We start from the raw sequence: 12649 nt of genomic DNA, 5'->3' as shown, positions 1-12649 counted from the left end.
GGCAGGATTCGAACCTGTGACCGGAGCGGTCTTGCGGTTCCAGACTGCAGCGCCTTTAACCGCACGGCCACTTCGGCCGGCGCCTTGGGTTCCACACGACACTTTCGTTTCTAGCTGCACACAACTTAATTTGGTTCCACACGAGTCTTTTCTGCACGAGACTGACAATCTCTCTTGCTGTATTATCGCCCTGGTGTTTGCGTCTTGCCGGCCGGAGTGGCCGAGCGGTTCTAGGCGCTACAGTCTGGAGCCGTGCGACCGCTACGGTCGCAGGTTCGAATCCTGCCTCGGGCATGGATGTGTGTGCTGTCCTTAGGTTAGTTAGGTTTAAGTAGTTCTAAGTTCTAGGGGACTGATGACCACAGCAGTTAAGTCCCATAGTGCTCAGAGCCATTTGAACCAGTTTTTGTTTGCGACTTCCATTGCACAAGTTTGATTCATGCTGCTTCCTCTGGCAGGAAGTCAAATACTAAGTTATTTGATCAACAAGCCATACTTGGCAGCCTCCGCCGCTTAACTTGTCCCAATATCCTGATGGACTATTTCTTAATGTCGGCTGGCTGGTTGCCTATGGAGCCTGGACTCTTATTATGGTCACAAAAGCAAGAATAAAATTTTCTTCGGTCACAACATTAGGTAATCTGATTCCCTGCGTCTCGTCCGATTTAATTCTATTGCATTCGATTACTGTTGTCTTGCTTACTTTGGTACTGAACTTATACGCTTTTTCGAGACACAATTCCACAGGAACTACAGGGTGGCGCAGGGAAACGGGAAATTTCGAAATAACATCACTTCCATGAATAAATTCATAAAACTAGTAATTTATTAACGAAAGTGAATGTATTCAGTATGCCATTATTCAGTATGTCTTTACAATCAAAATGTCCAAAAGCGTCTCCTTACTTTTTTAAGATGACATCGGAAAGATGTGCTCCCATTCGGCGTTCACACTCTAACAGCCTGTTATGAAAACTCTGGAATGCGCGGTGTAGCAAATCTTGGGGAATGGCAGTGATTTCGTTTTCAATGTTCTCCATCAGTTCATGGATTGTTGCTGGACGTGTACGGTACACCCTGTCTTTAAGATATCCCCACAGCAAGAAGTCGCACACACTAAGGTCAGGGGATCTCGCAGGCCATGCAATGTCACCGCTACGTGAAATAATGCGTCTGCCAAACAATTGACGAACTGCTGCCATCGATTGTCGAGCAGTGTGTGACGTGGCTCCGTCCTGCTGAAACCACGTGTTTTCGACGTTAAGATTAAGCTCGTACAGTCTCGGTGTAAAGAATGTTTGAAGCATTTCAACATATCGAGCGGGTGCTACTGTCACTGCACTACCACCCTCACGTTCAAAAAAATAAGGGCCGATAACTCCATGACATGATACAGCACACCATATTGTGACCTTGGCGCTATGTAGTGTTCGCTGGTGAAACTCACAAGGATTGTCCTGTGCCCAATAACGAAAATTCTGTTTGTTCACGAATCCGTTCAGGTGGAAATGGGCTTCGTCTGATATCCATAGGACAGCCGAAGTGGCCGTGCGGTTAAAGGCGCTGCAGTCTGGAACCGCAAGACCGCTACGGTCGCAGGTTCGAATCCTGCATGGATGTTTGTGATGTCCTTAGGTTAGTTAGGTTTAACTAGTTCTAAGTTCTAGGGGACTAATGACCTCATCAGTTGAGTCCCATAGTGCTCAGAGCCATTTGAACCATTTTTTGATATCCATAAGTTACCAAGGAAATTCGCGTCCTCGTTGATTTTAGCCAATATCTGGCTACTAAACTCCATACGTGACGCTGGGTTTCGTTCATGTAAGTGTTGCACAATCTGCAACTTATAGGGATGGAAGTCTAATTCGTGCGGTATTCTTTGTAAGCTTCGTCGCTTAATCCCTAGCGAAGGTGCATGCTGTCGAACGGAGCGGCGAGGGCTTCTCTCGATTGCAGCTCTAGCAGCTGCAATGTTCTCTGGGGTACGTACCGTTGGAATGCCACCTAGAGGTTTCTTTTTCAAGGCAGATCCTGTTTCTTCAAAATTACGCACCCACGTTGTAATCGCATGCACAGATGGGACACGTCCATGACGTCCAAGCTGGTAATGCTGTCGAAATTTCCTCTGCGCGGCAGTCGCACTATCATCATTTTTGTAAAACGCTCTCACAGCTACTGCACGTTCCGCACCTGTCCAATTCTCCATGATTACTAAATGGCAATGCGTTCACATCAATTGTGCCAAGTTTCGAACATCTGCCGGCGCTACAGTGCTGCCAACTGTAACGTTCAAAATTTCCCGTTCCCCTGCGCCACCCTGTATAAAGGCTATATTTAACAACGGTTCTGCGTCGCTGCTAAACCAGAATCGAACCATTTCTTGTTTTTACGCCGCAGAAGTAATTGTTCCTAGGTCGGAATCACCGTCCTGTGTGGCCGCGATTAGTAACGCAACTACATGTCGCTAGTTGATTTGGAAGCGAGAACCCTGCTGAGTGCGGGAGGATCTGGTTGTGGCGGGACAGGCTGGCCCCGCTCCTAATGAAAATGACGGCGTGGAGCCGTGCTTTACGGCCGGCAAAATGGCGAAAAACGAACAAGAAAGCCGGCGGGGGATCGGCTCACTCACAAAGAGCCCCCTGCGAGTGCGAAAGATACGCGGCAACATTGCCTGCGAAATCTTCCCTCGGACGTGGCAAAGCTTCTCGGTTTCCAGAGGTCTCATTGCAGACTCTTCTTTTTTCCTTTATTGGATTTCGGTTCCCCCCCCCCCCCCCCTGAAGGGGGCGAGCTGGCAGCAGCTTAGTAGCCACTCTTCTGCCTACAGAATTTTTTGAACATAAGAAGATAAGAAAACAATAAAAACAGGCGATAAAACGGTGATGTAAAATGTAAATCGGCGGAAAATTGTGGAAAGTTAAAACATAAAACTGATGGTGGGCGAAGATCATAAAATGCAAAGGAAGAAGACAGGTAAAAAGTAGGCAGACAATTAAAAAACACGGCGGCAGACTGGATTCTGTTCGCAAGAGACATATGAAAAAAAAAATCACACCCTGCGACAGCATGATGTCTGTTCGCAACACTTCGGAAAGACACACAACACTTAACAATCACTAGAAACACTGCACTAAAAGGTCGGCACGAAGGTGACACTCCACAGGCAAGGGCAGATGGGAGGGGGACTTGGACAGAGAAGGGGGAAGGAAAAAGGGAGGGGGAGAGGAAAAAACGAAAGGCAGGGGGGGGGAGGATGAAGGGAGAGGACTCAGAAGGAGGGAGCAGGGTAGACGCGAGAGGGAATGAGGAAAGGCAGAGGAAGGAAAACGCAAAAGGACTCGGGGGGAGAGAATGGAGGCAGAGAGAGGATAGGTGGGAAAAAACAGGATGGAGGGGGGGGGGGGGGGGAATAGGGAGCCCAGTAAAAGGACAAGGAAAGGACGGGGAGTGACGATCAGAGTTGATAGGAGGGATAAATGGAGGGAGAGAGGGCATCATCCAGGAGGGGGATTTGACGGAAGCCACCTTGGGAAAGAAGATAACTGCAGACTCTGCAATGCATGCTCTTTAAATAAATAAGTACCACATACTGATACAAGAGGTAGTATTGATCAGAAGTAGAAGAAAGGTTCCTATCTGGAAATCAGTACCTGTTGAGATATTGGCCAATCTGTCCTCTTATTCCCATTTGTTTAATGGACAGAAGTAAACACTAAAGGCAGTGCTGCGTGAGGCTGGCACGCATCCTGATACACCCTTAGCCCTTCTTCGCAGTGAATCGCTACTCTTTCAGATCGCAATGATATTTTATTAATGACCGATTTCGACTTCGTCTGGAAATCATCTTCAGAAAATCAGCACCATCTGGCTGCTGCTGGCGGATCCTCGGATGCTCACGCAGTAACACGATCGTAAACTGCAGCCAGGTATCGTTTACTATAGGTGGGGCGTCACGTGAGCAATTTTATCTCTGCTTGCGTCTCATTTTCGACTATATTAAAACACGAAGGTCGTTTAGTAAAAAAACCAAGCAGTATTTTGTTGGTCGGCCAATTTCGGTTGAAAAAATACATCGTGGAATATTCCCGCTTCAGCCCCTATAGTTTCATGAACTTCCGATATATGTCGGCGCTATACGTAGCCTTCAAAATGGCGTCTGTAATTGATGTGCGTTCCAATCAGAGAGCTGTCATTGGAACTTCCTGGCGAATTAAAACTGTGTGCCGGACCGAGACTCGAACTCGGGACCTTTACTTTTCGTGGGCTGTGGCTAAGCCATGTCTCCGCAATATCCGTTCTTCCAGGAGTGCTAGTTCTGCAAGGTTCGCAGAAGAGCTTCTGCGAAGTTTGGAAGGTAGGAGACGAGGTACTGGCAGAACTGAAGCTGTGAGGACGGGTCGTGAGTCATGCTTGGGTAGCTCTGTAGGTAGAGCACTTACCCGCGAAAGGCAAAGGTCCCGAGTTCGAGTCTCGGTCCGGCACACAGTTTTAATCTGCTATGAAGTTTCATATCAGCGCACACTCCGCTGCAGAGTGAAAATCTCATTGTGGAAGCTGTCATTGGGTTTCTTTTAGCGGAAAGCAAGACCTTCGCAGATATTCATAGGTGCTTGCAGAATGTCTACAGAGACCTAGCAGTGGACAAAAGCAACGTGAGTCGTTGGCCGAGGCGTCTGTCATCATCGCAACCTATCCGATCTCCCACGTAACCGCCGGCCATACACATCTGTGACTCCTGCAATGTTGAAAAGTGCGGACACTCTCATTCGAGGTGATCGACTGATCACAATCAAATACTTAGCTGACAACCGGACGTCTCTGACGGTAGTGCGGACACTCGTCCACCAGTCGGGGTATCAAAGGTGTGTGACCACTAGGTACCTCGCCGCTTACAGGCGACCATAAAGAAGAACGAAAGGTGATCTGCGTGGAATGTCTCCCGCTTTACGAGGCAGATAGTGGCAATTTTTGTGGAACATTGCACAAGCGATACAACATGGGTTCACCACTTCGAACCAGAAACAAATCGGCACTCCACGGTGTGCCACCACATCATCCCTCCTCCAAAGAAAAGCTTGAAAGCCACACCCTCAGCTTGTAATGTTATGGCGACGGTCTTCTGGGACTCTGAAAGGGTTATTCTGTTTGATGTCCTCGATCGTGGTGCAACGATCAACTATCAAGTGTATTCTATGAAGTGTATTGAATGGGTTATTCTGTTTGATATCCTCCCTCATGGTGCAACGATCAACTATGAAGTGTACTGTGGTACCCCCAGCAAATTGAAGAAAGCACTGAAGTACGTTCGTAGCCACAAAAATGAAAACATACTTCTCAAGACCTCACACAAGGCTGCGCACATGAGAGGAACTCACAAAACTTCATTGGACTGTTCTTCCTCATCCATCCTATAACTCCGATCTCGCACCTTCCGACTTACATCTGTTTCCCCCAAAAAAATGATTCAAATGGCTCTGAGCACTATGGGACTTAACTTCTGAGGTCATCAGTCCCCTATAACTTGGAACTAATTAAACCTAACTAACCTAAGGACATCACACACATCCATGCCCGTGGTAGGATTCGAACCTGCGACCGTAGCTGTCGCGTGGTTCCAGACCGTAGCGCCTAGAAGCGCTCGGCCACCCTGGCCGGCGTTTGCCCCAATGAAAGACACACTCCACAGGAAGCAGTACGTAGATGATGCAGCAAGGTGTTTGTTGGCTCCGACGTCGAACACTAGAGCGGTACCAGGCGGGCATAAAAGCCCCTCGATAACGTGGCGTAAGGTCGTCGCATTGAACGGAGATTATGTTCAAAAATAGGGTTTTGCAGCCGAGAGAGTAGGGAATAATAATAGAATCCTGGATGAAACCATCATGCTTTCAGAAAAAAATGTGTTGCATTACTTATTGAACGCCTCTCGTACATAATAAATGCAGATGTTGTTTGCCTTCTTCTAGTTGATGTTCAACTGAGCGGAAACAGAGGCAAGCTCGCGGTTTTGTAAAAGATTTGTTTAATTAAATGGCGAGTGTCAAAGTACTTTGGCGAGGACTTGGTTAATTAATGAACTATTCAGTGATTTTATCTTCTAGTTGATATAAGGACACATAAAGAGAGGTTGGTGGATGCGGAGAAATTTTCTGGACTGCTAATTAACTATTGCTAACAATTTGCAAGATGTCGAAATTCGGTGAGATTCCGCGCCGTTATTTAGAATTTCAAGTTACCGCTATCTCTGCGAGCAAGGATACAAGGCTTTCCCGCCTTCGCAGATCTTGCGTCACTTGAGCCGCTCCAATCTCTGAGCTGGTAGGCCGGGCTGTCACTGACCAGAACAGATCGTAACGTGAGGCGACCCAGTTTACAAATTTGCCGAAAGAGGCTCTCAGCTGCCCATTTTGTCGCAGTTCTTAGTCGGAGTTACGTCATTACAGAAGTAATGCGGGTCTCGCCGCCATTTTCAGTGTCTGTGCAATTGCTTCTTTTACTTGTTAGCAATCTTGGACCGAGCATATCGTTTTAGTACTACAGTATCTCTATAGAACGCTTGCATTGCAAGCAATGCAACCGTTCGCTCGCGTCTCGATCGACGGACATGGCGTCTTCTTACAGTGGTTACAGTACGCTTGTTCGCCCACTGCTTGAATACTGTTCGGCGGTGTGGGATCCGTACCAGATAGGGTTGATAGAAGAGATAGAGAAGATCCAACGGAGAGCAGCGTGCTTCGTTACAGAATCATTTAGTAATCGCGAAAGTGTTACGGAGATGATAAACTCCAGTGGAAGACTCTGCAGGAGAGACGCTGAGTAGCTCGGTACGGGCTTTTGTTGAAGTTTCGAGAACATACCTTCACCGAAGAGTCCAGCAGTATATTGCTCCCTCCTACGTATATCTCGCGAAGAGACCATGAGGATAAAATCAGAGAGATTAGAGCCCACACAGAAGCATACAGACAATCCTTCTTTCCATGAACAATACGAGACTGGAATAGAAGGGAGAACCGATAGAGGTACTCAGGGTACCCTCCGCCACACACCGTCAGGTGGCTTGCGGAGTATGGATGTAGATGTAGATGTAGAGGTTAGGTGCGAAGTGAAACTTCGTCTTTTTTGTGACAGTTTCCTAATACACAGCGTCACCTGTTCAGATCTGGTCCAACTGTTGTTGAAGATGTGGCGGCGGAACTTTTAAGATCCGTGCCACCCTCCGACGGTGGAAGTACAGAGGAGGGGGTGCAGTAATGCGCCAACTCTATGGTCAAGGAAAAAAAGTGGCTGGATGAGAACCGGCCACTGGTAGTGACTGTATGAAAACGGACAGAAAAACGTGGTCATATTGGGCCTATCGTCTGTCATGGCCCGAATCCGAGTCCTCCAGGATGATGAGAGGAACGGGGTGTCGGTGCCAGCGCCCTGGAACTGTGCTGCGACCGTCTCACGGAGGACTTCCACTTTACTGTATAGTTGTCGAGCCTTACGGTGAATGGTCGTCTTGAGAAGGGCCGTGTTTGTCTCCTCATGCAGAGTGACAATCCCGGTGAGCGGCGGGGCGTGAAGACTCCACCTGAGAACTTTATTCTGTAGGCGCTGGAGCGTCAGCATCCGGGACTTATTAATCGTGGCCCACGCAGAGGAACCATATGTTAGTGAGGGTAGGACAACGGAGTGATATAGCCGGACCTTGGTATCTAAATTCAGCTCTCGGTTGGAGAAGAGCGGGTACAAGGCGTTTGACAACTTTAAACCTTTATGGGTGATGTATTCTGCGTGGCGGTGGAAGAAACGTTTCTTATCCAACCATATCTCGAGATACTTGGTAGCTTGGGCCCATGGGACCCGGACGCCCCCGACTTCGTCTTTTTTTTTTTTTTTTCAGTGTCACAGTGTTGTTGAACAGGCTTGTCGGCTTCGCCGATTTTCCGTGTATTGATGTAGTTGTGTTTAGGTAGTGCTGTTGGGGCACTATTTATTCACTTTGGGGGTCAGGATTGTGATTTTTGAACTTAAAAGTTCACCAATCCGCCGCCCTTGGTGGGGTACCGCGCCTTGCAAGAAGGCTTGGTGTTTGATTCTCCTTCCTCTCCTCTTGGTCCTTGGTGGTTTGTTGGGGCTGGGATGCCGCTTTCTTCTTTGTCCATGGTGGTTCGGCGTCTGCTTGCCGCTAGATTGTCTCTCGCAATACGATCTACTTGGTCTGGTTTAAGGTGGTTGGTGTGGTTGAAATTGCTTCTGACTGGGAGTTGGGGTGTATTTCCTGATTTAATCTGTGGGGTCCTCTGTGATGGATCGTGGCACTCTCTGTTTGTGCCAGGTTTTAGGTCTTTGGGTGCCTACGTCTGTCAGGTGTCTGCAGCTATTTCTGATGTTGTCTATCTTTTGGAAAATTTTGGTAGTCTGTTTCCTAATTGTTTGATCAAGTGTGTCCATCTCCAGCTGTTCATGTAATGGGGATATTCTAGTCCAGTAGGGTGCTCCTAGTATCCACCTGAGCACCTTGTTCTGCACTACCTGCAGTTCATATTTCCTTGTTGGGCAAGCTACTGCCCATGATGAGCATCCATATGTCATTGTGGGCAGCACCGTTGTCTTATATAGTGTCCGTTTTGTTTCAGTTTTCAAGTTCTTGCTCTTGAAGAGTGGGTAAAGTGCCTTGGCTAGGTTCAAGGCTTTTGTCTTCTTCTCTCTGATGTGATGGTGGTACAACAGCCTTCTGTCCAGCGTCACGCCAAAGTACTTGACCTCGTCCCTCCAGGGTAGTTCCTGGGCGTTGAGCCGCAGATGGTTTTGCAGGATTGGTCGCTTTCGGGTGAAGTAAATGGCGGTTGTTTTTGTGGCGTTTAGCTGAAGTTTGTTTGCTCTACACCAGTTTTCCACGCGATTGAGCTGTCGTTGTAGTCTGCCAATGGATACATGCTGCCGATGTTCACTGGTGTAGAACGCCGTGTCGTCAGCGAATTGGGCGATGTGGACTCCTGCCTCCAAGGGAATGTCATTGACGTAGATGTTGAATAGAGTTGGCGAGAGGACAGACCCTTGGGGGATGCCTGCCATCAGCTGGCGACGAGAGGAACGTTTGCCATCCACCTCGACCACGAAATGCCTCTCGTTTAAGTAATTGTCAAGTAGCTTGGCGTAAACGTCTGGGATAGATGTTCGATGTAATATCTTCCAGATCAAGTTGTCATGCCACACCTTGTCGAAGGCTTTTTCCCAGTCAAGGAACACGGCTGCAGTAGACTTCTGCAGGTTCATGTTTGCTGCGATGTGTTCAGTGACGCGGAGCACTTGGAGTTCCGCTGACACCTTCTTTTGGAAACCGAATTGCTCGGCTCTTAGTGTGTTATTGTCTGTCAGGGATGGTTGGAGACGCTGTAGTAAAATCCTCTCAAACAGCTTCCCCATGGTCTGTAGTAAGCTGATAGGTCTGTTGTTTGAAGGGATTTTTGGGTCTTTGCCGGCTTTCGGTATGGTGATTAGTTTAGCTATTTTCCATGAGGAGGGAAAATACGACAGTTGCAAACATTTATTGAATATCCTGGTTAGGAGCACTATTGGCTTGCGTGGAAGATTTTTTAGATGCATATGGGTTATTTTGTCGAGACCAGGTGCGGAACCCCCCTTTCTCTTTCGTATTTCCCTTCTGATCTCAGTTGGGGTGGTTAGCTGCGGTGTTGTGGAGGGTGGCGTATTCCTCAATGTATCGATGGTCTGTTTAATTCTGTCTTCTAGGTCTTGGTCGTCGCGTGTCTGTACGTCGTGGGTTGGGAGGGTGTTTTGCACTTCAAAGGTGTCAGCGAGTAACTCGGCCTTCGACAAGGCGTCGTAGATTGTGCCCTGATTGCCTGTCATGGCCCTTTTGGGTGGTTGGGCGGCTCTTATGTTCTTAACAACCTTCCATTCGTCTGTAGTTTGAAGGTTGAATGATTCCATATTGTCCGCCCATACTTCCGCACGCCACTCCGTTAACCGTTTGTTTAGCTCGCGCATTAGTTTGTTGGCAGTAGTACGGTCTCTTGGGTCGCGAGTTTGTTGCCAGCGCCTTTTGGCTTTGTTTTTGATGTAACGGAGATCACGGAGGAGGGGTGGGAGTTCGAATTCATTGCTAGGTTGGTTGGTTATGGTTGTTGACTGAAGCGAAACTGTTTGGATCTGTGTGGTGAGTGATTCGATCGCTGAGTCGATCTCGTCCGTTGTTCTGAGCTGGATGTCTGGGCGGATGGTCGCTGTTGGGAAGTTCGGTATAAATCCCAGTCGGTTTTGAATGTTTGGTGCTGTGGTGGCGGTGGTGGCATGAGTCTGTGGAAGTTAACCAGTACAGGCTTGTGGTCAGAGGATTTTTGCCTCTCAGGCTGTATTTATACATCTGGCGCAGCGGACGGCCAAGGGAACATCTGCTGTCATCCGCCGTACGCATACGGCAGCAGTCTCTAAACGATCGCTTTTTCGTACTCACAATATTTAATAACAAAGTTATGAATTAATTTAGAATCTTCTTAATTTCTACAAGCATGTAGGTAAGTTGGTTGAAATCACAGAAACGGTTTCAGCTCGCTTACTCAAAAACTTTGTCTTCTAGAATTTTGAGAGCGGAACTGACAGTAAATCGTTACCTCTGAACTATAGCCCTAAGAGACCTTTTATTGGTATTTATTAACAGTACGGTCCTAAAATTTGTTATAGCTCCATTATTTAATAGGTTTTATCATGTGCTGTAACCAAAATTTTCTAGCATTAAAATTACAGATACTTAATCTATTATAACTGGGGATGTTTTAGTTACAAATTTAGTTTTCATTAAATTACTCGAAAACTATGAGAGGTAGCTTAATGTGATCATTTAGTTATTATTTTTAGGCTGAACTGAAGCATCATGCAAATTTTTACATTTCTAAGTCTTATATTTAGCACCTTCAAGTTTTCTTAAAAACGTGCATTCTGACCACAATTTTTATGTATTCAAGTTTAGACTTGCACCAGTTGATTTTGACATACACTGGCAGATTATTACCAATTTCTGGCTTTCTAGTTTTAAAATTTAGCGTCACTTATTTTTTATCTTAAAACGATGTATTTATGAAAACCACTGATTTAATCATTCAAAGACTTGACATTTAAAACATTCTTACATTAAAGTATATGCTGACAAAGTTGGAAAAAGCAATTTTAACTTTAATCTTACGATGACGTGGCGCTACTAACAGTGAAATGGGGGAAGTCCCGGCACACTCGCTCACCTCTGTATCTCACAAACGATACAGCGCTTGTTTCGCTCCAACTGGATTAATAAAACGTAGAGAAACGTTAAGATTATGGTTTTTATGCTTCGAGTGTTCTACATAGTCTCCCCCCTCTTGAGTACAGCCTACAGAATGTTTGTATAACCACACGTCACACTGACAAGAATGCCGGTTATTAAAATTTCTTTTGTTTATTTACAGACGCAATCACATGTTTATCGCACAGTCATAACCGGTTTCGGCCACACAATGACCATCGGGCGTCAGAAATACACTCTACATTTTTCTCTTCTTCAAAATATTTTCATCTATAGCAATGTTTTCTCCTTTTCTGAAATGTTATTTTACTGATTTAACGATCCGTTCTGTAATATTAAATTTTATGTACATTAGACCCAAATATTAACAGTAAATTTGTATATTTCAGGCTTTTGAAAAACTAAGACTTTCTTATAGAGGACGCGCACGTCTAGCGCGAAGAGGGTGAACAAAATCTAACAAAATTCTTATATCTATATAAGACCGCCGGTCTTAGACCGGTGTTTTACATCTTATAGCTAGTTTGACAACGCATGAACCTGTGTTCAGTTGTGTGCCGCCGTTAGGTATGAACTATATGTATTTCGCATAAATTCAGTTAGCTTACTAATAAGTGTGGTTAAATATTGCACTTATTTTTAGGTTTTAGGTTTTAATATAAATTTTCTTTTGTATTGTTTTAGAATCTGAAGCTGGTCACTACATGGTCGAAACCAGTTATGACTGTGTCATAAACATGTGATTGCGTCTAGAAACAAACAAAAAAATTTACTAAAGAATCAATCACGCACTCCATAGACAAAATATCGTTTTTTTCCAAAATGCAGGTTATGTCGTCAATGCGTTGATCCTTCGTGTGAATTTCTGCATTTTGTCGCTTTGCGGTTGTTCCTACTGAACATCGAGTCTCGTCATCTTGGATCACTTCTTCCGGAGAAGAATGGTCCGCGTTCTGCATTTGAATTAAGTGACGACAGGCGTTCATGCGTCGTTGTTTTCGTTCGGAAGTAATTGTTTGCGGGACAAACTGAAATGGTCCAAATGGCTCTCAGCACTATGGGACTTAACATCTGAGGTCATCAGTCCCCTACAACTTAGAACTACTAAAACCTAACTAACCTAAGGACATTACACACATCCATGCCCGAGGCAGGATTCGAATCTGCGACCATAGCAGTCGCGCGGTTCTGGACTGAAGCGCCCAGAACCGCTTGGCCACCGCGGCCGGCGGTATGTAATGGTATGATGCACCGTAGGAGCACATTAAAAGTGTTTAAATTGATTTGATTCTGCGTTATTTCTCTTCCCCGTGTCCTTCACATTAATGCTATCAAGTTTGACACTCGCACGGCAGTTAGTTTCCGTGT

General features: G+C 46.1%; 1 protein-coding gene across 1 annotated transcript in view; it reads right to left on the bottom strand.

Moving 5' to 3' along the window:
- Nucleotides 1–8144, bottom strand: part of LOC124799110 (cuticle protein 21-like) — an 89894-nt gene extending 81750 nt beyond the window's left edge. Inside the window, exon 1 of the mRNA XM_047262647.1 lies at nt 8022–8144. Coding sequence (XP_047118603.1) covers nt 8022–8144 — 123 coding nt within the window. The remainder of the gene's footprint in view (nt 1–8021) is intronic.
- Nucleotides 8145–12649: the final 4505 nt, after the last annotated feature.

Source organism: Schistocerca piceifrons, chromosome 5 (genome assembly GCF_021461385.2).
Source record: "Schistocerca piceifrons isolate TAMUIC-IGC-003096 chromosome 5, iqSchPice1.1, whole genome shotgun sequence".
NCBI lineage: Eukaryota > Metazoa > Arthropoda > Insecta > Orthoptera > Acrididae > Schistocerca > Schistocerca piceifrons.
This window is presented reverse-complemented; position numbering and strand designations above follow the sequence as displayed.